At 48.9% G+C, this 26,964-nt stretch overlaps 2 protein-coding genes across 6 annotated transcripts in view; one reads left to right on the forward strand and one right to left on the reverse strand.

Moving 5' to 3' along the window:
• The window catches only part of LOC123593251 (centromere protein P), a 237,672-nt gene extending 221,753 nt beyond the window's left edge, over nt 1-15,919 (forward strand). For 2 of the 4 annotated variants that reach the window (XM_045468864.1, XM_045468867.1), the window contains exons 6-9: nt 11,674-11,753; nt 12,671-12,762; nt 13,070-13,218; nt 13,820-14,281. In XM_045468864.1, the coding sequence (XP_045324820.1) occupies nt 11,674-11,753; nt 12,671-12,762; nt 13,070-13,200 (303 nt within the window). In that variant the 3' untranslated portion in view covers nt 13,201-13,218; nt 13,820-14,281. Of the gene's footprint in view, nt 1-11,673; nt 11,754-12,080; nt 12,188-12,278; nt 12,398-12,670; nt 12,763-13,069; nt 13,219-13,819; nt 14,282-15,095 lie in introns of those variants that run through there. The other 2 variants (XM_045468863.1, XM_045468865.1) reach the window with 2 other exon arrangements.
• Nucleotides 14,066-26,964, reverse strand: part of LOC123593244 (inositol-pentakisphosphate 2-kinase) — a 129,768-nt gene continuing 116,869 nt past the window's right edge. For both annotated transcript variants that reach the window (XM_045468844.1, XM_045468848.1), the window contains 2 exons: nt 17,339-17,418; nt 14,066-15,345 (listed from right to left, as the gene is read on the reverse strand). In XM_045468844.1, coding sequence (XP_045324800.1) covers nt 15,120-15,345; nt 17,339-17,418 — 306 coding nt within the window. In that variant the 3' untranslated portion in view covers nt 14,066-15,119. The remainder of the gene's footprint in view (nt 15,346-17,338; nt 17,419-26,964) is intronic.

The raw sequence follows: 26,964 nt of genomic DNA on the forward strand, positions 1-26,964 counted from the left end.
CGTTATATAGTTTGTTGGTTTGAGCGAGTGTGATCTTTAGACCACTGCCCATTTCCTTTTCCTTTCTGTGCGTGTTCTACCGTGATGGTGGATCGCCGGCGTGAGGGAGGCGTGAGCTCACACATGTAGAGGGAGGGGATGGGGCCTGCAGAGGGGAGGGTCTGCGAGGTGTTTATCTTTTTTTTTTTTTTCATTTTATTTTTAACGTTTATTAATTTTTGAGACAGAGAGAGACAGAGGGTCAGAGAGAGAGGGAGACGCAGAATCCGAAACAGGCTCCAGGCTCTGAGTGGTCAGCACAGAGCCCGACGCGGGGCTCGAACTCACGGACCGGGAGATCATGACCTGAGCCGAAGTCGGACGCTTAACCGACTGAGCCACCCAGGTGCCCCATGCGAGGTGTTTATCTTAAGATAAACTTAAGACCTTAAACACTCAAAGTCTGTGATAGTTTAAATGAGACCATAATAACTTTAAATTAAAACCAGTTTCAGTGTTTTGGACAGTATTACTTGGACATTTATGAAACATTGAGTTTAAACCTTAGTAATGATAAAATTGTCGGTGACTGTCTGGAAGATCACCTCATTATCTGCTTGTATTTCATGATTTTGTTCACATAATTACATATTAATACATACATGAAGAGGAAGTTGCAAAATCACCTCTGAAGAATTTCTAGCATTATTCTATTTATAGGTGTGCATTCAGCTTCTTTTTTTAAATTTGTAAATGTTTATTTTAATTTTTTTAATTTATATCCAAATTAGCATATAGTGCAACAATCATTTCAGGAGTAGATTCCTTAATGCCCCTTACGCGTTTAGCCCATCCCCCCTCCCTTAACCCCTCCAGTAACCCTCTGTTTCTTCTCCATATTTAAGGGTCTCATTTTTGTCTCCCTCCCTGTTTTTATATTATTTTTGCTTCCCTTCCCTTATGTTCATCTGTTCTATGTCTTAAGGTCCTCATATGAGTGAAGTCATATGTTATTTGTCTTTCTCTGACTAATTTCACTTAGCATAATACCCTCCAGTTCCATCCACATAGTTGCAAATGGCAAGATTTCGTTCTTTTTGATTGCCGAGTAATACTGCATTCTATGTACATATATACCACATTTTCTTTATCCATTCATCCCTCGATGGACATTTGGGCTCTTGCCATACTTTGGCTATTGTCGATAGTGCTGCTATAAACATGGGGGTGCATGTGTCCCTTCGATACAGCACACCTGTATCCCGTGGATAAATGCCTAGTACTGCAATTGCTGGGTCGTAGGGTAGTTCTATTTTTTAGTTTTTTGAGGAACCTCCATACTATTTTCCAGAGTGGCTGTACCAGTTTGCATTCCCACCAACAATGCAAAAGAGATCCTCTTTTTCTGCACCCTCGCCAACATCTGTTATTGCCTGAGTTGTTAATGTTAGCCATTCTGACAGGTATGAGGTGGTATCTCATTGTGGTCTTGATTTGTATTTCCCTGATGATGAGTGATGTTGAGCATTTTTTCATGTGTCGGTTGGCCATCTGTATGTTCCTTGGAGAAGTGTTTATTCATGTCGTCTGCCATTTCTTCACTGGATTATTGTTTCACTGGAGTATTGTTTTTTGAGTGTTGAGTTTGATAAGTTCTTTATAGATTTTGGATACTAACCCTTTATCTGATATGTCGTTTGCAAATATCTTCTCCCATTCTGTCGGTTGCCTTTTAGTTTTGCTGATTGTTTCCTTCGCTGTGCAGAAGCTTTTTATTTTGATGAAGTCCCAATAGTTCATTTTGCTTTTGTTTCCCTTGCCTCTGGATACGTGTTGAGTAAGAAGTTGCTGCAGCCAAGATCAAAGAGGTTCGAGGATTTTGATGGCTCCTGTCTTACATTTAGGTCTTCCATCCATTTTGAGTTTATTTTTGTGTCTGGTGTAAGAAAGTGGTCCAGGTTCATTCCTCTGCGTGTCGCTGTCCAGTTTTCCCAGCACCCCTTGCTGAAGAGACTGTCTTTATTCCATTGGGTATTCTTTCCAGCTTTGTCAAAGATTAGTTGGCCATACGTTTGTGGGTCCATTTCTGGGTTCTTTATTCTGTTCCATTGATCTCAGTGTCTGTTTTTGTGTCATGTATTCAGCTTCTTAATGACCATTTCTGACAATCTTATAAGAAGCCAGTTTGACTCACCTCTGTAATTATTAGCTGAGGAGGGAACAGAAATGCATCTCAGAGCATATGGTTTGAGCTCAAGATGCAGCCCCACTCCCGCCGCACGGACGCTGTCTCATAACCGGGTCACGCTTCCTGCAGGCAGACGATGGGCGCGCGTTTGTTGGCTGTGTTTACGATGACTTTGCATCCTCACCCGGGGCGGGGGGCACAGGAGATTTGGGTCTCCCACATCCCTCTACTCCTCCCTTCGATTCCGTTTTTTAGACAAGGTGTTTGCGGCCACATTTCATGCTGCCACCTCGCCTCCAGCCTCTGCTTGTTCCTGAAAGTGCTGCTTGCTGTGGAGCAGGGGTGAAGGTGGATGGTCTGTCCCCAGCCCCTCGAAGCTGATCTTGGAATCCCTGCAGCAGGGGTGGAACCATCTGGGGAGAAGCGCTCATGGGCAGTGGAGAGGGGAGTGGTTGTGTGGAGGGGACATGATGTGTCACGGGGGAGCCACATTGTTGGTCTCACCCACGAGCGAGTGAACAGGTTCTGTTGGGATGAAGTCAGGACGGGGCCCCTGTGTCACATGCCGACTCAGAACTTGGTGTCTCCCAGGACAGAAGCCACTGCCCAGGACCTAAGATTATACAAGCGTGAAGTAAAATGTAAATGTGTAATTATAAAGTAGGTAACTGAGGAGTTTCTTGAAGAGTTTTTTAGCTTAATACAATTTTTTTTTTTTTAATTTTTTTTTCAACGTTTATTTATTTTTGGGACAGAGAGAGACAGAGCATGAACGGGGGAGGGGCAGAGAGAGAGGGAGACACAGAATCCGAAACAGGCTCCAGGCTCCGAGCCATCAGCCCAGAGCCTGACGCGGGGCTCGAACCCACGGACCGCGAGATCGTGACCTGGCTGAAGTCGGACACTTAACCGACTGCGCCACCCAGGCGCCCCTAGCTTAATACAATTAAAATGAAATATGAAAAAATGTTGCAAAAACTATGAGAAAGTAGAAAGAAACATGGTTATGGGAATTGGAAATTTCTCAGTTGGAAATTTCTTCCTTCAGGGTCTGAGACCCATTTAGTAACTTACACAGCAGCACAGAAATGACATTCACGAGTTGTGAGGGAGGCCTTGGGACAAGGACATGTTTGGGGAGAACAGAGTCAAAAGGAAGACAACAAAGCACATTCGGGCTTGGGGCTCAGGAGGACATGCCCCAGGTGAGATGGAAGGCACGTGGGGGTGTGTCCTGTGGGGTGGAAAAGGCCCCCAAGGGCCCCTCAGAAACAGTCACGGGCCATCCAGGTAGGACTTGGGTGCTTTTTATATTGTCTGTTCTACTGGTCTCCCAGGGTCGCTTCCCAAGAAAACCACCATTGAAAACGTGTGTGGTTCCGTCCAGACTCTGCCCTGGCTGCCCTTCTGGTTTTTGCTTCTCTGGGGGGCCCCGGGTCAGGGCGACTGCGTTCCGGCCAGACGTTGTATGCCCTGAGGTTTCAATTTCATATAGTTTTCACATGGCACAAGCTTTTGATATTTTTCTGACCATTTCCAAATGCGAAAACCATTTCGACCGCTATGCAGACTCAGGCTGTGGAATCTGCAGCAGCTGCAGTCTGCGCCACCGGGCCCGCTGCTCCCGCTCCCGGGCATCTCAGGACCCTCCACGTGCACCTCGAGACTTCGTCTCTAAAGTCTTTCGGGACGTGTTTCCAACATGGTGGGTCCCTGAGATCCCTGGTGCTTCCCGGGGCTCACATATCAAGACAAGGGCTGGGGAGCAGGCGGGGGCAGTGGGGACTCGGGGCCAGAAAACGCCCGCAGGCACACCCAGGCCCTGCCACTTGACTCTGCGTCCGCGGTCAGTGCTGCCATGATGGTCTGGCTTTCTCAGGTTTGGGAGCCTCTGCAGGCTGGGAATACAGGGTTTCTGGGTTTTTGACTAAAGCAGCATTTGGGACACATTTTTTCTGCCCTCCAGCTCCAGACAGTGATACACTCAGCAATTCCCAGTTATTTTCTTGGGTGGTTTTTGGTGTGGGGCCCCAGGAGCCTGCGTTAACCCACCCATGGGTCTGGTCTCTGCTCCCCACCCCAGCGAGCTGCTGCGCTCCCTGCATTTCACCCCCCACATCCTGGGTGTGGACGTGCACGGAGCTGGGTGGCCGTTTTGTCTCGTGTCCAGAGCCACACCCAGGAGAGCTGGGCAGTGCTGTTTACAAGAGAGGATCCAGTAACAGTTCATCTCCCCTCATGGTTTTCACTCCAGCAACATAAACAACAGTCTAGAAAACCTGCTTGAAGTAAAGTCGGTGTCGTCAGACTTGGAAGTAGTCTTTCCTTCCCCTCTGCAATCAGGACAGTAAAGTAGGGCTCCTTTTTATCCAGCCTTGTAGCCTGGGGGCTTCATCAGGGGTCAGCCGATGGTGTCATGAGCGCTTGCAGGGAGAGTCTGCCGTCTCTTCTGGTGGCTGAACTGAGCAGAAAGTCTCCTAATGGCACCTCCAGTCCACAGTGGGTCCTGTTACTCCAGATGGGGACGGATCTCTCCTCCACAGCTGTCCTAGAGCAGCCCTCTCTCCTCCAAGATCACCGTCCGACCCAGAGGACAGAGCCCCTGGCCAGCACGTGGCCCGGAAAACCCTCCGCGAGTGAATGAATGATGCACGGTTAGATTACTGACAAATAATGCGATTCCTGCCCGTGCCTTCCCTCTCCAGCGAGGCGCCTGTGCCCTCAGAGCAGGGGCAGCAGGCACTGCTGTGAGATGTGCTGATTCGGGAAAGGCACTGAGGTCGTGAAGAGGCCAGTGTGATCACCGCGAGGAGGGGAAAGGGAGGACCCTGGGGAAGCAGTGAGGAGATCCCTCGCTAGTTTGCTTCTGGTGTGTTTGTGCAGGAGGATTCAAGGGGCCATGTCTGTGCACACCACTGCAGCCTGCCATCCTGAGGTCTTCACACCGGAGGCTCCAAAGCGTAGGGAAATGCTCGTTCCCATTGAGACTTCCTGCTGAGATAGAACGAATAAGGGAGGAGGGAGAACTTGTTCCTCTGGTGGAAAGCCACTAATGAACGTGGAAGGATATGGAGATGGTCGTTGGCAGTCCTCATGTGGCTGACTCAGCCCCTCGGCAGCCTCGGGGCCCAGGCTGGTGAGCAGACGTCCCACAAGGAGCTGGACAGGGGCCTGGTGTCTCCTAGGAAGACAACAGAGTGTCCACCCTGCTCCCAACGTGGCATCATGAGGAGGCACCAGCCCTGCCCGGGGCCGGTCCACAGCCCAAGAGGCCCACGCTCTACAAACTGCCCGCACGCAGTGGGAGCCAGGACACCTGACACGCGTCTGCTAGTCGGTAACGTGGGAGAGCGGCCCCACGTGGAGAAATGCCAAGTGTCACTGTAGAAACACGAGGGACAGCAGGTGTCATGGTTGTGGCTGAGCTTGCGGGGGTGACAGAGGGTCCCGGAGCCCCCAGAACCAAGCCCGTGTGACATCTGTGATCACAGACAAAACGTGTACGGCACCTGCACCCACGTCAGGCCCGGAGGACCTGGTGTTCGTCAGGGTCCCTTTCACATGAGAGCCGACTGTTCCACGTGCAGATGTCGTAGGCGTTTCTGAGCCTTCTGGCGTTCAGAACAATTGGGACACTTGCCTCCGAATGTGTGCGTGCGAGCTGTGCCACAGATACCCGGTGTGGTTCCCGCCAGTGGCCCTCTGAGCCGCACAAGTCCCTCCCAGGACCCAGGAGATCAGCTGTCACAGAGCCCCCACCCATGCCCCCACCTAGAGCGGCAGTGGGTGGGCTCTCCTCCCAGCTCCTTGAGTTTGCGTGCTGTGTCAGAGGACAAAAATGCTTCCCCACGGAAGGGAAACAGTCCGTGGACTGGGGGAGTCCGGGGCCTCACACGCAGGGGGAGCTCTCGCCCTGAAGGAGAGTTTTGCAGAATGCAAGAGGCCACACAGAGACCAGGTGGGGGGCTGTTCTCCAGGACAGGATGAGCTCCGGGAGCGGAGCTGGAGGATCGGGGCTGGGGAGAGATGTTGCCAAGCGTGTGACCTGATGGAGGCGTGGACCTGTGCCGAGGGCCAGCCTCCAGGTTTTAAGTCCACACACCCCCTCACTGCCCTCTCCTGCCCATACCCTGCTTCTCCTGGCACCGAGGCCTCTGGAAGGGCCTGCCTGTGTCTTTGTCTCACTTCCCCCCCCCCCCCCTTGGACTCTCTTTCACCCACCAGAATCTGGCACAGGGCCCACTGCCCCAGCCACCCCGACTCTGTCTCCTGGCCCTGCCCACCTCCCAGCTACACCTGCACCCTTCTCCACGTCACCGCTGCTGCTTTTTGGGGCCTGGACAAGCCAGCTCGATCCTGTGTGGGCGGGCCCTGTGCTACCCCCATCTTCCCATCATTTAGGTGTGAACCCAAGTGTCACCGGCTTTAGGAGGCCCCCTGACTGCCTGCCAGTCCCCCACGACCACACACATCTCTCCATGGGGCTCACCCCTGGACCCCCACTTCTGGAACACTGTGTGGCACCAAGTGGGCCTTTACAGAGAATACCCTTCACCTGAGGGGGCGAAGCTGCCAGGTCCCGAGAGTAGAGGAATGACCCTTGCAGAAACAAGCTGGCACCGTTCTAGCCATAGACTTGGCTGAGTTCTGATGGGTGGTGCCTCTGCAGACCGTCCCCCCTCCCCAGCCCCACCCCGCGACTCCTGCTCTGTTGTCTCCTTTCCTAGACTCGTAAATGTGGCCTTCTGTGTCTGCCTTCTTTAACTCGGCACATTGCTTCTGAGGTTTGTCCGTGCTCGTGTGTGGACAGCACTGCTGCTGAGCGTTGTTCCGTTGTACGGACTGCGCGGGTGGTTTCGGCCTCCGCTACGGGGGAAACAGGCCTCATTTATGCGGTGAAAGGATCACTCGCTGTTTCCAGTCTGGGGCTCTGATTCTCTGGACATGTTTTCGTTTCTCGTGGGTAAATACTTAGAGGAGTGGGATTGCTGGATCACACGGTACATGTGTGTCTAACTCCCTAGGACGTCTCCAGACTTCGCTCCCCACCAGCAGTGGGTGATACTCTCCTTGCTCCACATCTCCACCAAAACTTGTGGTTAGTCTTTGTTAAATCAGCTGTTCTGGCGGGTGCGAGGTGGTGTCTCACTGTGGCTTTAATTTGCATTTCCCCAATGACTAGTGACGGTACCTTTCACCTTCCACATCTCTTTTTTGGTTAAGTATCTTTAAATCCTTTCACCGTTCTATAAATTAGGTTGCCTTCTCATTAATGAGCTGTAGGTGTTCTTTACATATAGTCTGAGGCTGGCCTTTTTAAGAGCGATAATTTCTAATTCTGACAAAGCCAACTTATCATTTACCCAACTTATTCTTCTTTTACAGATCCTCTTTCTTTTGTATCTGAGAAATCTTTGGCTAGCCAAGGACTAGTGATACCTTCTATTTGGGGCGCCTGGGTGGCTCAGTCTGGTTAAGTGTCCAACTTCGGCTCAGGTCGTGATCTCAGGCTCTGTGCCGTCAGCGCAGAGCCTGCTTCTGATCCTCTGTCTCCCCTTCTCTCTGCTCCTCCCTTGCTTATGTTTGCGTACTCTCTCTCAAACAACAACAAAAAAAGATTTTCTGTTTTTCATAAGTTTTATAGTTTTAGCTATTGCATTTAGATCTCTGGTCTACTTTTGTGTAAGACGTAAGCACGGGGGCTCATTTTTCTACTTGTGTACGTTCAGTTGTCCTGGCACCATCTCTTAAAAACTCTGGGATGCGTTTTGTCCCTCAGTGAAACCTCACTGGTCCAGGCTGTCTTCAAAATACAAGATGTTATTAAAATGTGACTAGATCCAAGACAGTTAAATGGAGAAGGAACAGTCTTTTCAACAATGATGCGGGATATTCACAGGCAAAACAGTGAAGTTGGACCCCTGCCTCACACCACATACAAAAACATTAACTCGAATGGATCAAAGGCCTAATTTTAAAAACTAAAAATCTAAAACTCTTAGAAATAAACGTAGGTGTAAATCTCTGTAACCTTGGGCTAAACAATGATTTCTTAGCTATAACACCAGAGCACAAGCAAAAAAAGAACAAAAATAAATAAATTGGACTTTATCAGAATTAAAAACTTCATGCAGGTTGACACCGTTAAGGCAGTAAAAAGACAATCCACAGAATGGGAAAAAATCCACGTATCTGATAAGTGATTTGTACCTAGACTACATAAAGAGCTATTATAACTCACTAAGAAAAACACCCCAGTTTAAAAAATAGGCAAAGGATCTGAACAGACATTTCTCCAAAGAAGGTATACAAATGATCGATGATCAATGATCACTGTCCTTGGCCGTGAGGAAACGCAAATCAAAACCAGTGACCTACCACCTCACACCCACCAGGAGGGTGAGAATGGTTTCTAAAGGGAGGGCGGGTGGTAACAAGTGTTGTCAGCAAGGAGATGGAGAAATCGGGACCCTCAGACACCACAGGTAGGACCCTAAAAACGGTGCAGCCCCTGTGGAGAACAGTTGGGCAGCTGCACTCCTAGATACCTAGCCAAGAGAAACAAAAACATGTGCCACAAAAACCACACACCAGCGTTCACAGCAGCATTATTTCCAGTAGCCAAAAAGTAAAAAGCACCCAAGTGCTCATTGGCAGATGAACGGATGAATACAATCGGTCCGTCCGTGCGGCGGGGGTTATTCTGCAGTGTTAAGGAGTGATGAGTGCCACGTGGGCGGGCCTTGGAAACATCCTCCCTGAAAGACGCCAGTGACAAAAGACCACATCTTGAGTGATCCCATTTGTACGAGGTATCTGGAGACAGTGTTGGCTTACCGCTGAACAGGGACTACTGAGGGGATGCAGGGGTGGTGGCTAAAGGGACAGACAGAGTGTCTTTACGGGGTAATGAAGACGTTCTGAAGTTAGCGGTGATGTTGTAAAACCTTGTTAAAATACTAAAAGCCCCTGAATTATATACACTTTAAAGGAGTAAATGTTATGTGAATTTGTTATCAATTAAAAAAAACTGAATCAGCTAGACGATCTTTGGGAAAATATTAAAGTCAAGAAGAACTAACATATTCGTGGACCCTCAGGTATACTTAAACTCAGAACTCAAGGTTTTCCATTCGTGTAACTGGGAGGCAGGCAGGGGCGCCTTGGTCATTCCCCTTCCGCGCTGGGCTGGCATCACAGACATGTAATGAGAGGCTGGTTTTCTCCGAAGCTCTGTTAAAAATTCTGTTCCCTTTGGACCAGCAGCCTTTTCAACAGCAAAGTGAGTCTCAGGTGTGACAGGGTCTGAACCAAATTGCCAGCACGCCCCTGGCCACTGTTTCTGTACCACAAACCCCAGGCATGTGGCAAGCAGCTGAATAAACACCATTTCGAACCCCCTCCTGGGACGAGCTTGTGAAGGCCGACAGGCCCCACGTGTGCAGAGCTGTTCCCGGCCTCCCCAGACACCGTGAAAGCACAAACCTCGAGTCAGACACCAGACACTGTTGAAATGTGCCGACTCACATCTAGAGCTCGGCACATTTCATGACTTGTCTGTCTTCACCGCTGTCGGCGACACCGCCCGCCCCCCGGGTCTCTGGGCACCAGCGGAGGCATGCAGGCTCTGCGCTCCGGGCCGCCCGCCCTGTCTCCTCTCCTGCATGTGCTCGTGCCCAGGGTGTCTCGGGTCACCAGGCGAGTGCAAGAAGCTGATAAATGGGCCACGTTATTCCCTCTTGTCCAAGGAAACTCCCCTCACAACCAGCAGAAGCTCTCCAGAAATCTGAACGCCTGGCCTCTTCCTAATGTCAGCATGTCAACTTTTTGCTTTTGAGAAGGCCTGGCCAGGTTGGGAGGTCGGCCACCCTGGGGGCCCCACGCTGGAGCAGGCCCGGCCTCGTGCTCACGTGCCCCTCAGCACCCCTCCTACAGCTGTTACTAATTCAGAAGAGCTTGAGGTTTAAAAAGCAACCAGCACTTTCCATTTAAAACACTTTGGTATACACTTTCTCAGAAACACAGTTTCACTGAAATTAGAAACTGTCTGTAAGCTTAAACCAGGCCCAGCCCAGCATTTGGTCAGAACAGCTTGGTGTTTGGACGTGTTCTTGCTCTGTCGGCATCTTTCCCACACGGGTCTGGGAGCAGCGGCCTCACTCACTGGCAACAGGCTCGCTGGTATTGGGGCTGGTCCTTGAGAAGCCGTACCACGTCTTTGTCCCTACAAGACCTCCTTCTGTGGAGCTGACTTGGCACAGTCCTGTCCTCGGAAATCCCGGGTTCTGCCACCCACACCACCAGCCCTGCCCCCAAGTGTCCCAGGAGGCTCAGGGCTAGCCATGGTGGCTTGGTGTGGGACATGGCAGGGCTCCCTTCTGACCTCTCAGAGCTCGGAACCCAGAGCGGCCAGACACCGGTCCTGGGGGAGGCTGACACTGAACTCGCTGGGAAAGCCCAGGGCTCCGTGCTATGCAGGAGCCGTCCGCCCGTGACTCCGGGCACACAGATGTGCAAGAGCGCTGAACGGTGAGCTTGATGACGGACGGAGGAGGAGCATCCACCACGGCAGGGGCCTCCGTGTGATGGGCTTTTAGGGCCAGACGCTAAAGCTGAAGGGCACAACGCAGACTGTCAGGGCAGGCATCACCTTGCTGAGTTGTGAGGGACGTCCCAGAGCATGGCTGGCTGGCCTTTCCAAGCTACCCTGTTCGAGAGAAAGGACAGTTGGAGGGGCCGCCCCTGAGCAGAGGGCCTAGGGAGGCAGCAGAGCCAGAGCAGGCAAACTCGTGAAACCGGGATGAAGCTGTTCACCGTCCTAACACTGAGGGGTTGATGGTGTAGGCACATGGGGGCCTCGTGGCGATGGAAAGATCTAGAATAGGCGCCAGCGAGCAGAGAAGGCAGGAGTACGGTGGCCGTGACGCCACAGGCCAGGTCTGAGGACCCAGAGGGGGTCTCGGAGGACCAGCCAAGAGGGTTCCCGACTGCACACGGACAGAACTCAAACTTCAGCCAGCAGGAGACGAGAGCAGAGCAGATACGTACAGTCAGAGCATGTGGGAGACACAAAGAGGAAAGGAGGGAGTCTCGTCTCGTCTCGGTTCAGGGTCTGGTGCACGCGTCCCCTCAGGCAGCCAGGAACCGGTTAGAACAACGATGAGGAACCCAGGGTCCTTGGCGTTAAGGTGTCAGCTTGGCAGGTCACGCACGTGATGGCTCCGTCTGGTCATCCTCACCTGGTCCTTCCTCACATGGGCTCTGTTCCGGAGCAGTCACGGGCTCCTGTTCCGCACGGGGAGGACATAACCATCTGCACGCTGACGCATGTGTAAAGCAAGGCTGCAGGTTTTTGTGGACTCCTTCGGCCCCCTGGTCTCTCGGCCATAGCATCGTGAGGCCACGTGCTGGATTAGTCATGGTGCACCTGCAACTTTAAAGACTTTTACGCGGCTCCTCGCTCCTGTTCAGTCACCTGACTTCTCTAACCACTTGCTGTCCTGCAGGAGAAGTACTCAGAAGCTGTGCGCCTCCCGGAGGGGGCCGCCTCCAGCTGCATGGTGGTCCAGAGCCCCCGCCAGCCCGGGTAAGTGCAGACGCCCTCCAGGCCCAGCCTCCCCAGTACCCAGCCACTTGCTTCCTGTCAAACGTGAGGATTACGAATAAGAGGAAACAAGTGTGAACTGCGTAACAGACCTCTCACTATGTCTGTGGGGATCATGTTGGGTGTGCAGCCAGGGGCAGGGGACCAGGAGGGGAGGCCGGGAGGCCACAGGTGCTGGGTGAAGGGAGGACTCCTCTGGGTCCTGTGTGTGCATGCGGGAAGTCCCCTGCACGCCACGTGCCCTCATGGCCTGTGTAGGAGCACCTCGAGGGGTTTTGTTTTCAAGCTTAAGATGATGTAATTACGTAGGTTTCTCAGACTTGCCTTGGCGGCTCCTCGACCTTTCCAAAATTGGCTCCTGGTGATGCGGGTAGCTGCAGGCAGTTCATTCCTTTTCGGTGGTTCTGCTCCATTAGGTGGACGCTGTCTCTCTGCCTTCTTTGGGTTGTGCGCATTTGGGTGACCCGTCCTTTTCTACTATGTCTGCCGCTCCTTTCGTGTCCCCAGACACTCGAGTACACAGGCTTCTGTACCTGGAAGTGAAATGCCCGGGTCTTAGGGTAGAGTCAGCTTTCCGTCCCTGCTGACACGTTTCAAAGTACTTTATCCGTTTGTGTTCTGCACAGGTGGGTTTTTAGTTCCTGTGGGATGCCTGTGGGTCCCTCACGTGGCCACACCACCAGCACGTCGTGGGTACACAACAGCACCTTGCTGGGTCTGGGGTACATGTTCCTCTTCGCTGAGCACGTCGGACACGTCTCCCCGGCCAGACCTGATGTGTGTCGCGGGCAGACGTGTCCGGGGTCACATCCTCGGGGAGGGTGGCAGGCGCCGCGTGCCGTTCACGCTTCCCACCAGGTTTCGGGAACCGCTTGGCGACAGATCTTAACCTCTTTCAGGTTTGAGCTCGTAATCGTTTGGAGGATACAAATAGATGAAGAAGGGAAGGTTTTGCCGAAGCTGGATCTTCTCACCAAAGTGCCACAGCAAGGTAGGGCCCGTGTGGTGTTCTGGCGACTCACTGTGCCCAACAGTCTCCTGCTTACGTCCTCTGGCTTTACATGGCCAGAATCAAAAGTTTTTTGTATCAGTTAAGAAAATGTTTTCATCGGTAATCACTCGAAAGGCACACATGAGGGGGGACTGTTCCCCCAAGGCCCTCTGTTCTGTCCCCACCTGTGCCACGCAGGTCGGTGCCTTGTGCACAGTCACGACCATCATCGCCCCGTTCAGTGCCCCCGGTCGGGAAGGCGGGTGCGTCTGGATGAAGCTGCTCAGCCAGCCTGTTCTCTTCGCAGCCCTGGAGCTGGACAAGAACCGAGTCCTGGAAACTGCTCCCCTCGGCTTCCGGGCCCTGCTGGGCGTGCTGGGCATTGAAGCCGCTCTAGAGAGCCTGATTACGTCGCTCTGCGTGGGGGAAAACCACTAGTTCCTGGCAAACACGCAGGTGTGTGATTTTATTCAACGTAAACAGTTGCTGTTTCCCACACAGAAGCCATGCCTTTAGGACACATGGTCTGTGCAGTTACGCCCATCATAAACACGCTGTCGGGACGGGGAAAAAATAAACACGGCTATTTGAATACAAGATCCAGCACGTACAGTGTACTTGAAAAAATAAGCTTAACCTTTGAGACCGTGCAGGAGTGAGTGTCCCTCTTCGGATTCAGAGAGCATCTGGTCCTGCTCTCACCAAGGCTGAGGGTGGAGGCATCCTGGAGGTCAGCCCAACCCCTGCCGTCCCGAGGGCCCCACCTGACACCCAGGGTGACGCACCGCCCTCCTTGCCTTCCCGCCTGGAGAGCAGCGCTCACACGTACAAAGTGGTCAGCCTCCAAAATGTCTTTTCATCTCATCCTGTGTTTTCACACGAGGCTCCACACAGGACCCCCACCCCTGTCGCCTCAGGGTGGCACTGGCCTCGAGGGCCGTTGACGACGTTCCAATCGGTGGAGACCCTGCTTGAAGCCAAGTCAGGGGAGGGGCCGCACTGGACGGGGAGGTGGACACCGCCTGGCAGGGCCTCATCGGTGTCTTTCCCTTGGCGGATGCCGGCCCTCTTGGCCAGGACTGGCCCCAGAGGCTGCCCGGCCCACTCCTCGCAGAGCCAGGGTCCTCTGCACACCGTGAGGAGACCTCGGGCCAGACCACCACCACGGACGCTTCCCTCCACGCAACCCTCGCCCCCCAACATGCTCACGAGGGTGAGACACATGTTCCTTGAGTATCTTTTTCAACCTCCGAGGGTGGAGGAAGTCAGTGTTAGGACAAAGCTGAGTAAATTCTAGAAGAGCTTGCTTGATTCAAACAACTGTAATTCTCAAGTTATCACAAAATTCCCCACGAAAGTTTACAATCAGCAAAATATTCTTATTTTCCACGTAGCATTTTCATACAATTCCATGGTTTCGCTATTATAATCTTATGTTACAATAAGCCTTCATTAGTCCCTCAAAACAGTGATATAAATAATCTGTACAACCTACCAGAGAATAAAAAACTGAAGCCAAGATTCCTGACAGTTTTCATAGCAGCCGGGCACACCTGCAGGGGGCGACCCTGATGAGAACCTCTTGGTGCCAGCCAGGAGGGGCTCGTCTCACGGGAGCAAGGGCCCCGAACACCCAGCATGCGCGGCGCATGGCCGCCTGGACACCCGCCCCGGGCAGCAGCTCTGCTCCCAGCACCGCAGCAGCACCTGCCCGCGGGAAGGAATGCCTGGTGTCCCCTACGGTTAAGATCAGATCGTTTAGCTAAAAATGGCCAGCGCTCGTTTGAGTGGTATCCACCCCCCGACCTGAGTCCTGCGCTCCCCGCTGACCCTGTGCAGAGCAGTGTGTGCGGCCCCTCCACGGAGACCCCGAGTCCACACAGCCCAGGACCCACATCCATGCCAGCCACCCCCACTCTGCAGCAGGGAGCCCGCTAAGCCTGCGCTACCTGGTGGCTCGCACCGAAGGAGGGACCACGTGACTCAGCTGGGAAAGTTCCAGTAGTACCCATGTTTTCTTTCAAGTCCAAACTGTAAGACGCACGCAACAATTCAAGTTTTCTACGTTAGAGTCTGGTGGTAGGGTCTGGAGGCTCTCATGCCAGAGGTTAGACGCGAACCCCGGGTGGAAGGTGTGGGGCCACAGCACGCGATGGGGCACACGTCCGGCACGTCTCGTCCTGGACGGCGTGGGTGGTGATCGTGCATTCCGGGTCACCCAGACGCAGTCCCCACCTGAACAGGGGTTAAAAAGCGAAAACATTCACAGCCAAAAGTCACCCGACACAACAAAAAGTAGCTCTACCATTTGACCTTCACATTCTGTGTTCAAGTTTCAGGGACACCACAGGAGGCGGTTAGACCTTGTGCAGAACTAACGTGCAGTCCTCACTTTCCTTGAACCTGGCTGACATCACGGCCGCGTCTTTGGCATGTACAGTCTTTGAGTAGTAGTTGACGATCTTCCCGTCCAGTTTATACTGGTGTGGAATGCTCTCATAGGGCTTGAGGTCGAGGTCCAGCACAGACACAGAGAAGGCAAGCCTGGATCTCGATGAAGTGACGACAGGCCTCTGCTCAGAGCTGCAAGTGAACGAGCAGCTTTAGGACCCACGAACCCCAAACCCTCACGCTGTTCACAGCGCGCACCCAGCTCCGGGCGTCCCCACGCACTCCGTGTATGCCCGCGGACGGGTGTTGCTTCCCAAACCCTGGTGGTGGAGCCGAATGCTGGGAAGGGAAGTTAACAAGGAGCCACGTGTTCCCAACCTGAAGGAAAGCGGAAAGGAGACCTGACCTGTCCTCAACCAGACAGAGAAGACGCCGACAGCACACTTCCCTTCACTCGTCTCCGGTCATGAACTCGCGGTCCATGGGTTAGAGCCCCATGTCACGCTCTGCGCTAACAGCGTGGACCCTGCTTCAGATTCTGTCTCCCTCTCTCTCTGCCCCTGCCCTGCTCGCACACACTTTGTCTCAAAATAAACTTAAAAAAACAAAACAAAACACTTTGAGGCTAATTCTGAACTCTGTACTAAGACTGCTGCGTGCCCATCCCACTTAGCTCTGAGTGCCTGGTATTGTCTTGCCTCCAAATGACTGGTTAAATGTATTCTATGAGCTCAGCTTAGCCCAATAAAACTACTCAGGAGTCCTAGTTTCTCTGATACTTAACTACTCTTCTAGATTTGAAATCATCCCAAACATAACACAAATTTCAGAAGGTCCTGCCCAAGAGGGGAAGACCGATGGACGCACTCCCGATCGGATGAAACTCATCAAGGCAAGACTCCCACTTAACTCCTGTACCAAAACACTCTTCCAGGGAAATCGACCCCCTGGCTCAGCTGCCGGGGTCTCAGCTACCCCCTCCCGAAGGGCAGTCAAGGTCTTGCTTCTGAGGCCTGAGTTCTAGGCAGCAGGGCTGGGACAGCACGTCTCCAGCCCCCAGCAGGTCACTCACGGCACCCGACAGACGAGGTGATGCACGTGAAGACGGGCAACGCTCCGTGCACGGGCTGGTGGGCGCACAGCCAGAGGCAGCTCCTGCACAAAGTCTGACTGTGTGCCCACCGCACACTCCCAGGAGCACCGGGCACAGCCCCAAAGCCGAAATGCTTCTGTGCTGCGCCACAGGGCTCCCGGGACGTGCACCGTGTCCCACCTGTGTCCGTCAGGCAGCTGGTGAAGTGCGCCAGGGCCCAGGCAAGCCAGCCCACCCTGCACACTCCTGCCCGGTCAGGAAGGGCAGTGGCTGACATCCACGAGGTTCTGTCCTCTACCACCACCAGCTCCATCCAGTGAATGGGCACTGCAGTTCCTCCAGGGGTCACAGGGGTGCTCGACTAAACAGAACAGCCTTGTTGTTTTTCAGTTATGCCTTACAGACATCCCTCGGTGTCTCCTATCAGTTCTGGGCCTGCCAGGGAGCAGCAGCCCTGGGAATGTTTAGTTCAACAGCGCCAGAAAAATGAGTGGCTGGCGGCCAACGATAAGGTCATCTTGACCCAGGAACACGTGTCAGAAGGATGTGGGGCCATTCCACAAACGCCGTGTCCACGTGGGGTTTGGCATCGGAGGATCAATGCTGAAGATGCCATCTAATTAGCAAGAGAAGATTATCAGGTTCATCCTGAATTCAAAAAAAAAAAAAAAGGAAAAAAAAAAAAAAGGCAAGGGAGGGTGCTGGACAGTAATGTCCAGGGACGCACTGTTCTTACAGGCTCGGGAAGGGCCGTGAAGGCCAGCACATCAAGAGCTGGTCAGGGCGAGGAACGAGACGTAGGGGGACCTCAGTGGGCACTTGGGGCTTTGAGAGAAAGGAATGTGTACCATGGTCCAAGCTGCTTCTAAATCCTTGGAGTGTGTCCTTAGAAACTCATGATAATCTTTAATAAGACCGTCTTCTTAAGCTTTTCTAAGTGTCTTTCCAGCTGTGCCCCAAGCTCTTAGAGCACAGGCGGGAGCCAGCAAGCCGTGGTGAGTCACCAAGGTGTCAACTAGGGGACAGGAGTGTGTCAGCCAACGTGGCCCTGCCAGGACCCCGCGCACACAGGACGCACAGCAGGCGGCTCACCTGGCATCCTGCAGACAGGGGGACAGCGCGATCATGACGGAGCAGTCCTTTGCGGTCATGGCCACCCGGTACTGCTGCACCTGTGGGGACGGAGAGGTGAGCTCCAGGCCCGGGAGGATCCTCGGCCAGCCCTGCCCGCCGGCACCGCTCTGCAGGTGGCACGTGGACCCGCCACGGAAGCACAAGCGTGGACCACACTGACGACGCTGAGGAGACGTCCCCCGCGAATGACGCAGGGGATGGAGGGCTGCTGGGCTGCGAGTGACCCACAGCAGGCATGCCACTGTCCCAGCCTGCGGACGAGGCAACTCCCCCCACGATGGCATCGTGGCTCTACGCATCAGGCTTGAACACGTGCCCCCAGCAGCCCGCAATCCCGTCCACACGGCGTGCCGTGCGGCACCTGACGCGTGAGCCCCTGTGCCAGCCCAAGTGCATGTCAGACACACCGGGAGGCTCTGAACTGGGCCCGTGTAGACTCTGGGCGTTTTCCCACTTTCTTTGAAGTTTCATGTTACCCTGTGAATTTCTCTCACTTTTACAAAAGTAAACTAGTTACAAAAAAGGACGTGGTCCTTCCAGGTTGTCCCAGGCCTCAACATCACGCGCTGACAGAGGACAGGCTCGCCTCCCCTGTAGCCCTTCCCTCTGCATCCCACGCTAGGAGGACCGCCCCGGAAAACATCGGGTTCCCACCTCCCCTGTGCGCGGCCGAGCGGCGCACCTCAGGCCTGCTGGCAGCTCCTTCTGGGCTTGCAAAACCTCTTCTACAGTCAGCTCATTTGGCTAAGAAATCAGGCATCTCACAAAATACACAAAAGATTCAATGCAAAAGAATTAAAGGGATAAACATTTTTTTAAATGTATAAAATATCTGTGTCCTCATCATAAGACAAGCCACAAAAGATTGGTAGATTTGAATACCCAAAGATGAAAGGTGTCCATAGGACACCGTCCTAACACCAATGTGAAAGAGACCGGCCATGGTCACGGATGATCAACACCAAAGTACAAAGTGCTAGATTCATATAGAAAAGGAAACTTCCCAAAGATGTGGATCCAATAAACAGAGAAAAGAAAGAAAATAGTCAATAAATACATGAAAAGATGCCCAACCTCACTACTAATCAAGGAAATGCAAATTATAGTAAACGTTCTTGATACATCAGATGCACAAAACACATATAATCAGACACAAAATGGAAGGGCCAGACTCTCACTTCGAACAACGCCAGACTGTGGAATACAGGGCCAGCCCGACCACTGAGGTCAGCCAGAGGAAGCTGGAAAAAACACTGAAAGCATCTGCTGAAAGGCAGCGTGAATGGAATCAGGGAGAGTAGCCGCACCAGCCCAAGATAGACATCTGGGTCCTTTTCGCCCTGACACAGGGTTGACAGTTCCGGAGGGTCGGCCAAGAGGTACTTTCATCAACCCGCAGGGCTCTGAGGACAGGGACCATGACAAACCCCGTCTTCTGTTAGCACCCAATGCCACACCTTCAGGCCAAGGAAGCCACGGGTTGGCAGCCCTCCGGGACCTGCAGCCCTGCTTCAAAGACCTCTGTCACCACAACTAGGGCCAGGCGACCCCAACTTGCTAGGGCTTCCCTGGCTCCCAGCAGAAGCAAACCCAAGATCCTTCCTGGAAGAAAACACCATCTTAGGCCTTGCGTTATTTCTAAATGATTGTCAAATACAGTTACCGACACACAAGTTAAAATATCTAGGCACAACTCAGGATAACGTGAGTGAAAACCTGCAAAAAACCCCAGGCCAGCAGAGATGCACACGAACTCCCGGCTACTGCAGGAATCAGATAGACGTGCTACTCTGCTCAAAAAATAAAAGACAAGGGGCGCCTGGGTGGCTCAGTCGGTTAAGCCTCCGACTTCAGCTCAGGTCACGATCTCACGGTCCGTGAGTTCGAGCCCCGCGTCGGGCTCTGGGCTGATGGCTCAGAGCCTGGGGCCTGTTTCCGATTCTGTGTCTCCCTCTCTCTCTCTGCCCCTCCCCCGTTCATGCTCCGTCTCTGTCTGTCTCAAAAATAAATAAACGTTAAAAAAAAATTTTTTTTTTTTTTAATAAAATAAAAGACAAAATCAAGAATTTGAGAGCTGGAGACTACAAAAGTAAACCATATGTAAATTCTAGAACTGAAAAAATACAAAAATCAATATTAAAAGTTCAACAAGGGGCGCCTGGGTGGTGCAGTCGGTTAAGCGTCCGACTTCAGCCAGGTCACGATCTCGCGGTCCGTGAGTTCGAGCCCCGCGTCAGGCTCTGGGCTGATGGCTCAGGGCCTGGAGCCTGTTTCCGATTCTGTGTCTCCCTCTCTCTCTGCCCCTCCCCCGTTCATGCTCTGTCTCTCTCTCTGTCCCAAAAATAAATAAACGTTGAAAAAAAAAAAAATTTTAAAAATAAAATAAAAAAAAATAAAAGTTCAACAAATAATTTTAACAGATGAGAAAAAACTCCAGAGACTTGCTAAACTAGAAGATGTCCCCAAAAATATCCAGAATGAAGCATGGAAAAAGTGGAACAACTGGAAAATAACAAAGAAATGGGTACAAATCAAATTTGTAGACATTGAGGCCAAATATTTTCCAAAACTGGGGAAAGACATCAAGCCACAGACTCAAGAATGACTCCCAAAAGAACAAAATCAGATACACACATCACCAAACAAACACTCAGAATGAATCACCAGCAGACCAATGTAAAGGAAACGTTACATGGTGTTCTTCAGACAACAACAAAATCACCCCCAACACAAGCTCCGGGATGCAGGGCAGAATGGAGAATAAGAGAGACACCTGTGGGTAAAAGGACGCCGACTGTATAAAACGGTAATAATGTCTCCTGGAGTTTAAAACAGCAGAATACATAGCAGTAAGATGTAAGTCAGGAAGAGAGGAAAATGTACTCTAAGAACTTTGTGCTGTCCAGAAAGAGAGTTGAAGGTACCAGACGCTAGTCTTTCCTAAGTCAATTGCTTGCTGCAAAGGTTAAGATAGCCACAAGACAAAAGCAAAAGACTCTGTAACTTTTAACAGAGTGAGGAAATGGAATGACAAAAAAATATACAACCCAAAAGATTGTAAGAGAGGAAAGAAAAAGAAACCTAAGACAGGTGGTAAAAATTAACAGTTTTAAATCCAAGTGTAAGTCCACAAAACGTAAGGATAAAAAACCAGACCACACGTTAAATACAAAGACATAAATAACAGAAAAATCCATAGTTATTATGTAAAATTTCAAAACATCCTTCTTATGGAAGAAGCAGATAGTAAAGTAAGGTTATGAAAGATCTGAACGACGCAATAAATCTGACCTAATAGGAAGATATAAAACACTGAACCCGGCAATTTGAAAAGACACTTTTTTCACATATGCACAGAACCATTTTTCAAATAAATTGGTCTGTAAAGCAAATCACAATACACTGAAAAGGATCGAAAGCCAATCTCAACAAGTTTCAAAGGACCATATAGACTATGTTCTCTGACCATAATGCAATGTTGCTAGTAATCAATACAAAAAAGATAATGAGAATCTGTGTGTTTGGTAATTAATTCCCTTCTAAATACTTCCATGGGTGAAAGGAGAAATCTTAATAGTAATAAGCATATATTTTAGTTGAATGGTATTGAAAATACAGCTTGTGGAATGTAGCTAAAGCCACGTTTACAAGAAAATATACAGTGTTGAATACATATTTTAGAAAAAAAATCTAAAACTTAATTAGGTAAGCATTCATGTCAGAAGTTATAAAAAGAACAAATTATCCAAAGAAAGAAGAAAGGAAGTTAAAGCAGAAATTATTGAAATAAGAAACAATCCTACAGGACACTAACGGATAAGTTAATTTGTATAAAACAAAAATGACACTCTTCATGGGATGGGCTGAGATAGAAAACAGACACCACACATCAGGAATAAAAGAGCATTCTTTAAAAGATAAAAGAATATTATTTTAAAAACCTGAAATTAAAAAAATTTTTTTAAAAAGCTTCTTTGAGAGAGAGAGTGTATGTGCACACAAGCACAGGAGGGACAGAGAGAGGGAGAGAGAGAATCCCAAGCAGACTCTACACTGTCAACGTGAAGCTGGATGCAGGCAGGGCCCAGACTCACAAACCGTCAGATCATGACCTGAGCCAAAACCAAGAGTCAGATGCTTAAGCGATTGAGCCACCCAGGTGCCCCAAAATTTGAAAATTTTAGATGAAACAAATTTCTAGAAAAATACAAGTTACCAAACCTGACCAAACAAGAATATGAAATCAAGATCAGAATTTAAAGTTTGTCTGCAAAGATAATTGTGGGCCCAGATGGTTTCATCTGTGGTTCTACAAAATATTTAAGGAAAAAATAATGCAAGTCTTAGTTCACCTCTTCCAGAGAACCAGAAAATGAGCAGTCTTCAAATGTTTTTCGAAGCAGGCATACCCTTGATACCAAGGCTTAACAAAGACATTGCAAAATTCACTAAAAAACCCTAAATAAAATACTGGCAAACCAAATATCATATAAAAATAATAAATCACCATAAATTATACCATTAACCACATTAACAGACAATAGAAAAGTCCTATGATCATCTCAATAGAAACAGAAAAAACAATGATAAAGTCAACATCCACTCCTGATTAAAAACTTTTTTCTTTTTTAATGCTTATTATTTTTGAGAGAGAGTGAAAGAGCCTGAGTGGTAGAGGGGCAGAGAGGGAGGGAGACAGAATCCAAAGCAGGCTCTGTGCGGACAGCACAGAGCCCACTGCAGGGCTTGAAGCCACCAACCGTGAGATCATGACCTGAACTCAAGTCAGACACTTAACTGACTGAGACACCCAGGTGCCCCTCCTGATAATAAAAACAAATTAGGAATAAAATGGAACTTCCTTAATTTGCTAAGTTATTTTATTTAAAAAATAAATAAAACAAAGCCCCCCAACAACCTACAACAAACAACTTACTTAGTGGTAAAATGGTTTCTCTTTAGACTAGAATTCCCACGGTCACAAATTAACTATATTCAATTAAGCAAAACAAAATAAGTAAAAGGTATAAGGATTGGGAAGCAAAAAAAAATCAAATTCATAGACAATATGATTACATAATAAACGAAAATCCAAAAGCTGTAAATAAACAGAATCAGTGACTTTAGCAAGGTTAACAGATGAGAGGTCAAATACAAAAACCAACTGCATTCCTATCTATCCACAATAAACAACTTAAAACGAAATATCTTATAAGATACCATTTATATCTAAAACCATCAAATAACTGGGAATTGAGGCACCTGGGTGGCTCAGTCGGTTAAGCGTCCGACTTTGGCTCAGGTCGTCATCTTGCAGTCCATGAGTTTGAGCCCCACATCGGGCTCTGACAGCTTGGAGCCTGGAGCCTGCTTCACACTCTGTGACTCCCTCACTCTCTGCCCCTCCCCCACTCATGCTCTGTTTCTCTCAACAATAAACAAACATTTAAAAATTTTTTAATAAATAAATAGTAAAACCATCAAATATCTGGGAATAAATCTAATAAAATATAAGACCTCTCTAAAAAAAAATCCTAAAATGTTTTTATTCGATTTTAAGTAACACCTAAAAAAAAACAGAACATGCCAATGTTGGAAGACTGTTTTATACAGATGTCAATTATCATTTTAATGCCAAACCAATCAAAATCCCAACATTTTTGTTGTTGCTTTTCCTTGTAGAACTGAACGAGTGGATTCTAAGATTCATGTACACAAGCAGAGGTCGAGAAGAGCCAGGCATTTATTGAAGGAAAAGACATTCTTGAGGGCTGGTTCTGACTCTCTAGTGATCAGGATAATCCCTGTGGTTCTGGGACCCTTCCATGTGAAAATAAAATCAAATCCTACCTCATGCCATACCCACCAAATGTGATAGGCAAAACAATACAGTTTTTAAAATACCGGTAGGGCCCTAAAGTAGAAGAAAGATAAAGACTTCTTAAAAAGGAAAAAGACAGGGGCGCCTGGGTGGCGCAGTCGGTTAAGCGTCCGACTTCAGCCAGGTCACGATCTCGCGGTCCGGGAGTTCGAGCCCCGCGTCAGGCTCTGGGCTGATGGCTCAGAGCCTGGAGCCTGTTTCCGATTCTGTGTCTCCCTCTCTCTCTGCCCGTCCCCCGTTCATGCTCTGTCTCTCTCTGTCCCAAAAATAAATAAACGTTGAAAAAGAAAAATTTTTTTAAATAAAAAAAAAAAAAAAAAGGAAAAAGACAAAAATTAAACTACCTTAAAATTATGAACTTCTTTTCTTAAAAGTCCTCCATTAAGGGAGTAAAGTAGCAAGATATGGAATGAAAGAAGGTATCAGTAGCACATTTATCTCACAAGGGCTTCTATCCATAATACACAAAGGACTCCTCAAGTCAGTAAGAAAAAGACGGACAATGTTACAAAAACTGGGCAAGAGGCTTCACAAAAAGAAAACCCCACAGATGGCCAATAAACATATTACAAAGTGCCTAATCTCATTACCACAACAAGCCACCACTACAGTCACCAGAATGGCTAATGTTAGAAAGACACACAGCCAAGTGGTAGAGAGGATAAGGTGCAACGGGAACTACTCTGGCCAGTTGTAGAGACTGCAAATGAAGCACCTGTTTTGCACAATCCCCTCCAGCTGATACGCTCATCTCTCTGGCCCAGAAATTCCACTCCAAGGAAATGTGTGACATGTACCCTGAGGGATCTGAATGAGGACGTTTACAGTGGCTTTATTCGCAATAGCCAAAAACAGAGAACGAGCCAAATGTCCATCAACGGAGCAGATACACTGGCGCACCTATTCCATGCACTGCTATAAAGCAATTCAGCTATGGAAATGCATGCAATGACATGAGTGAATCTGACAAATGGTATAAAGGGTTTTTCAAAAAAGATGGGACTCCATATATAAAGTTCAAAAGTGAAACAAACTAAACTAGAGGGTATCAGTCAATATAATAGTTAATTCTGAGGAGAAGAGACAGAGGAATAACTGACAGGACACCAACAGGGATTCTGCTTGGTTACCAGAGTTCGGCATCCAGACCTAACTGGCAATCCCACGAGTTTGCTTTGTGATAAATCATTAGACTCTATGTTTTTTCTCTGTACTTTGCTGTGTGTGCTATATTTCACAATACAAATGGTTGAGAATAAAATCTTATAAAATTAAAAAATAAAATTCTAGGGGCGCCTGGGTGGCTCAGTCAGTTAAGCATCTGACTCTTGATTTTGGCTCAGGTCACGCACGATCTCACGGTTCATGGAGTTTGAGCCCTGCATTGGGCTCTGTGCTGACAGTCCAGAGCCTGCTTCAGATTCTCATTCTCTCTCTCTCTCTCTCTCTCTCTCTCCCTCTCCCTCTCTCTCTCCCTTTCTCTCTGCCCCTCCCCCACTTGTGCTCACTCATTTGCTCTCTCTCTCTCTCTCAAAATAAATAAACTTTAAAAATAAAATTCTCAATACTGGTAACATAGAGTGTTTGGGCGGGGGGGGGGGGGCAGGCATGGAGGAAAAGGGCCCTCGATTGTTGCAGGGAAGAACATAAACTGGCAAAATCTTTTTGGCAAGACAATATTGACAGGATCTCTCAAAAATCAGTCTAGCAGTTTTACTCCCAATAATCTTACAGATTGTCAAAAGCAGGAATGTCAACATTATTTTTAACAGTAACAAATTAAAACCAAGTAAACGACAATGATTTGGCCGTACGAAAGCAACTCACACTTTCAGGGGATATGGAGGACTTCCAAGGGCCCTCTTACAAAACGACTAAGTCCTTGTTAACATACCTGTCAGTGCACCGCTGGGCTTGCAGAAGGTAAGGGAAATCCCTGCTCAATCCCCTCTTCTCGCCACTCATCCCCAGAAGAGCCAAAACTACAGTTTTGAGCAAGGAGCAAATAGGAAGGCTGAGCCACCCTGGAGGCAGATGTCAAGGGAAGCAGTGTATCTAGGAATGAGCCGCAGAGTACAGGATCCAAACTGAGATTTCTCCCTCAAGCCAAGAATCTGCCTCTTCTCTGAAGGAAAGCATTCTCTGTTTAGGTCCAGGATTCGCACAGATTAAGATCAAACACACGAACCCCCAATCATGGACCATTAAAAACCCAAGCAGACAACAAAGCATGGATGAAGCAGCCAAAATACAGAATTTTTACCTCTAAGGTTTTATTATGTATCTGATATCAGATACAGAATAACAACTATTCATAAATCGTTTGAAGAACTAAAAGATGGGGACTTAAAAATGGACAAGCAATAAGGAACTACCAAAATTACCAAGCAGGTGTATAAATGGACCAAACAGAACTTTAAGAAATTAAAAATATAACTATTGAAACAGAAAACTCATAGAATAAACTAGCAGATTAGACACAGGTGAAGAAAGAATCCATGAAGGGGAAGGCAAAACTGAAGAAATAACTAGGATGGAGTACAGAGACAAAGAGAAGAGTGCAGAGAAAGAGTACAGAGAAAAATAGGAAGGCAGTTATGACATGTGGAAGATCCAGAATGAGGTTTGACCTGTCTCTAAATAGAGTCCCAGAAAAAGAGAACAGGATAATGGAGAACAGAAAATATGTGACAAGAAAATGGCTGTGAATTTTCTAGAATGTAAGATATAAATCCACAAATAGAAGCACAACATACATAGATAAAGATAGATAAATACACACAAAGAACGCCACACCTAATCACAATGCACTAAAATGTCAAGTAATGAGAAAGACGGGCTCTTTTTTTTTTTGAATATATGAAATTTATTGTCAAATTGGAGAGTGTGATGCTAAGTGAAATAAGCCATACAAAGAAAGACAGATACCATATGTTTTCACTCTTATGCAGATCCTGAGAAACTTAACAGAAACCCATGGGGGAGGGGAAGGGGAAAAAAAAAAAAAAGAGAAAGACAAGCTCTTAAAAGCAGGCAAAGAAGAAAACTCCCCTCCTGAAAAAAGGCAGACTGACAGAAGACCTCTCAGCAGCCATATACACAGATGATGTTACACAGAATGGTTTAATGCCAAGAGAAAAAGTCAGCCCTTTCTTCATGCTCAGAAAAAGTTACCCTTCAATACTGTGGAGAAATATAAACATATCCCAACAAAGAGGATGCAGAAGTTTCCAAAAGACTTTTACTATTTATTTATTTTGGGAGAGAGTGAACAGGGGAGGCACAAAGAGAGGAGAATCTCAAGCAGGCTCTGTGCTATCACTAATGTAATTTCTAAAGGGTTTACTTGAGTGGAACCTGGGTGGTGGATGTCTGACCCTTGATTTCAACTCAGGTCATCATCTCACAGTTCACGGGATTGAGCCCCATGTCAGGCTAGGAGCTGACAGCATGGAGCCTGCTTGGGATGCTCAGTCTCCCTTGCTCTACCCCTCCCCCTCTCTCTCAAAATAAATACACTATAAAAATATTAATAATAAGATAAAGGGTTTACTTGAAGAAAAAAACTATAAGCAATTGTAGGCCAATATATTAGACAACTTTCATGAAATGGACACACTCCTAAAAAGCCACAAACTATCAAAACTGACTCAAAGAAACTGTATCATCAGAACTACAAAAAAGACTGAACTGGGCACCAAAA

This window comes from Leopardus geoffroyi, chromosome D4, assembly GCF_018350155.1.
Source record: "Leopardus geoffroyi isolate Oge1 chromosome D4, O.geoffroyi_Oge1_pat1.0, whole genome shotgun sequence".
Classification (NCBI taxonomy): domain Eukaryota; kingdom Metazoa; phylum Chordata; class Mammalia; order Carnivora; family Felidae; genus Leopardus; species Leopardus geoffroyi.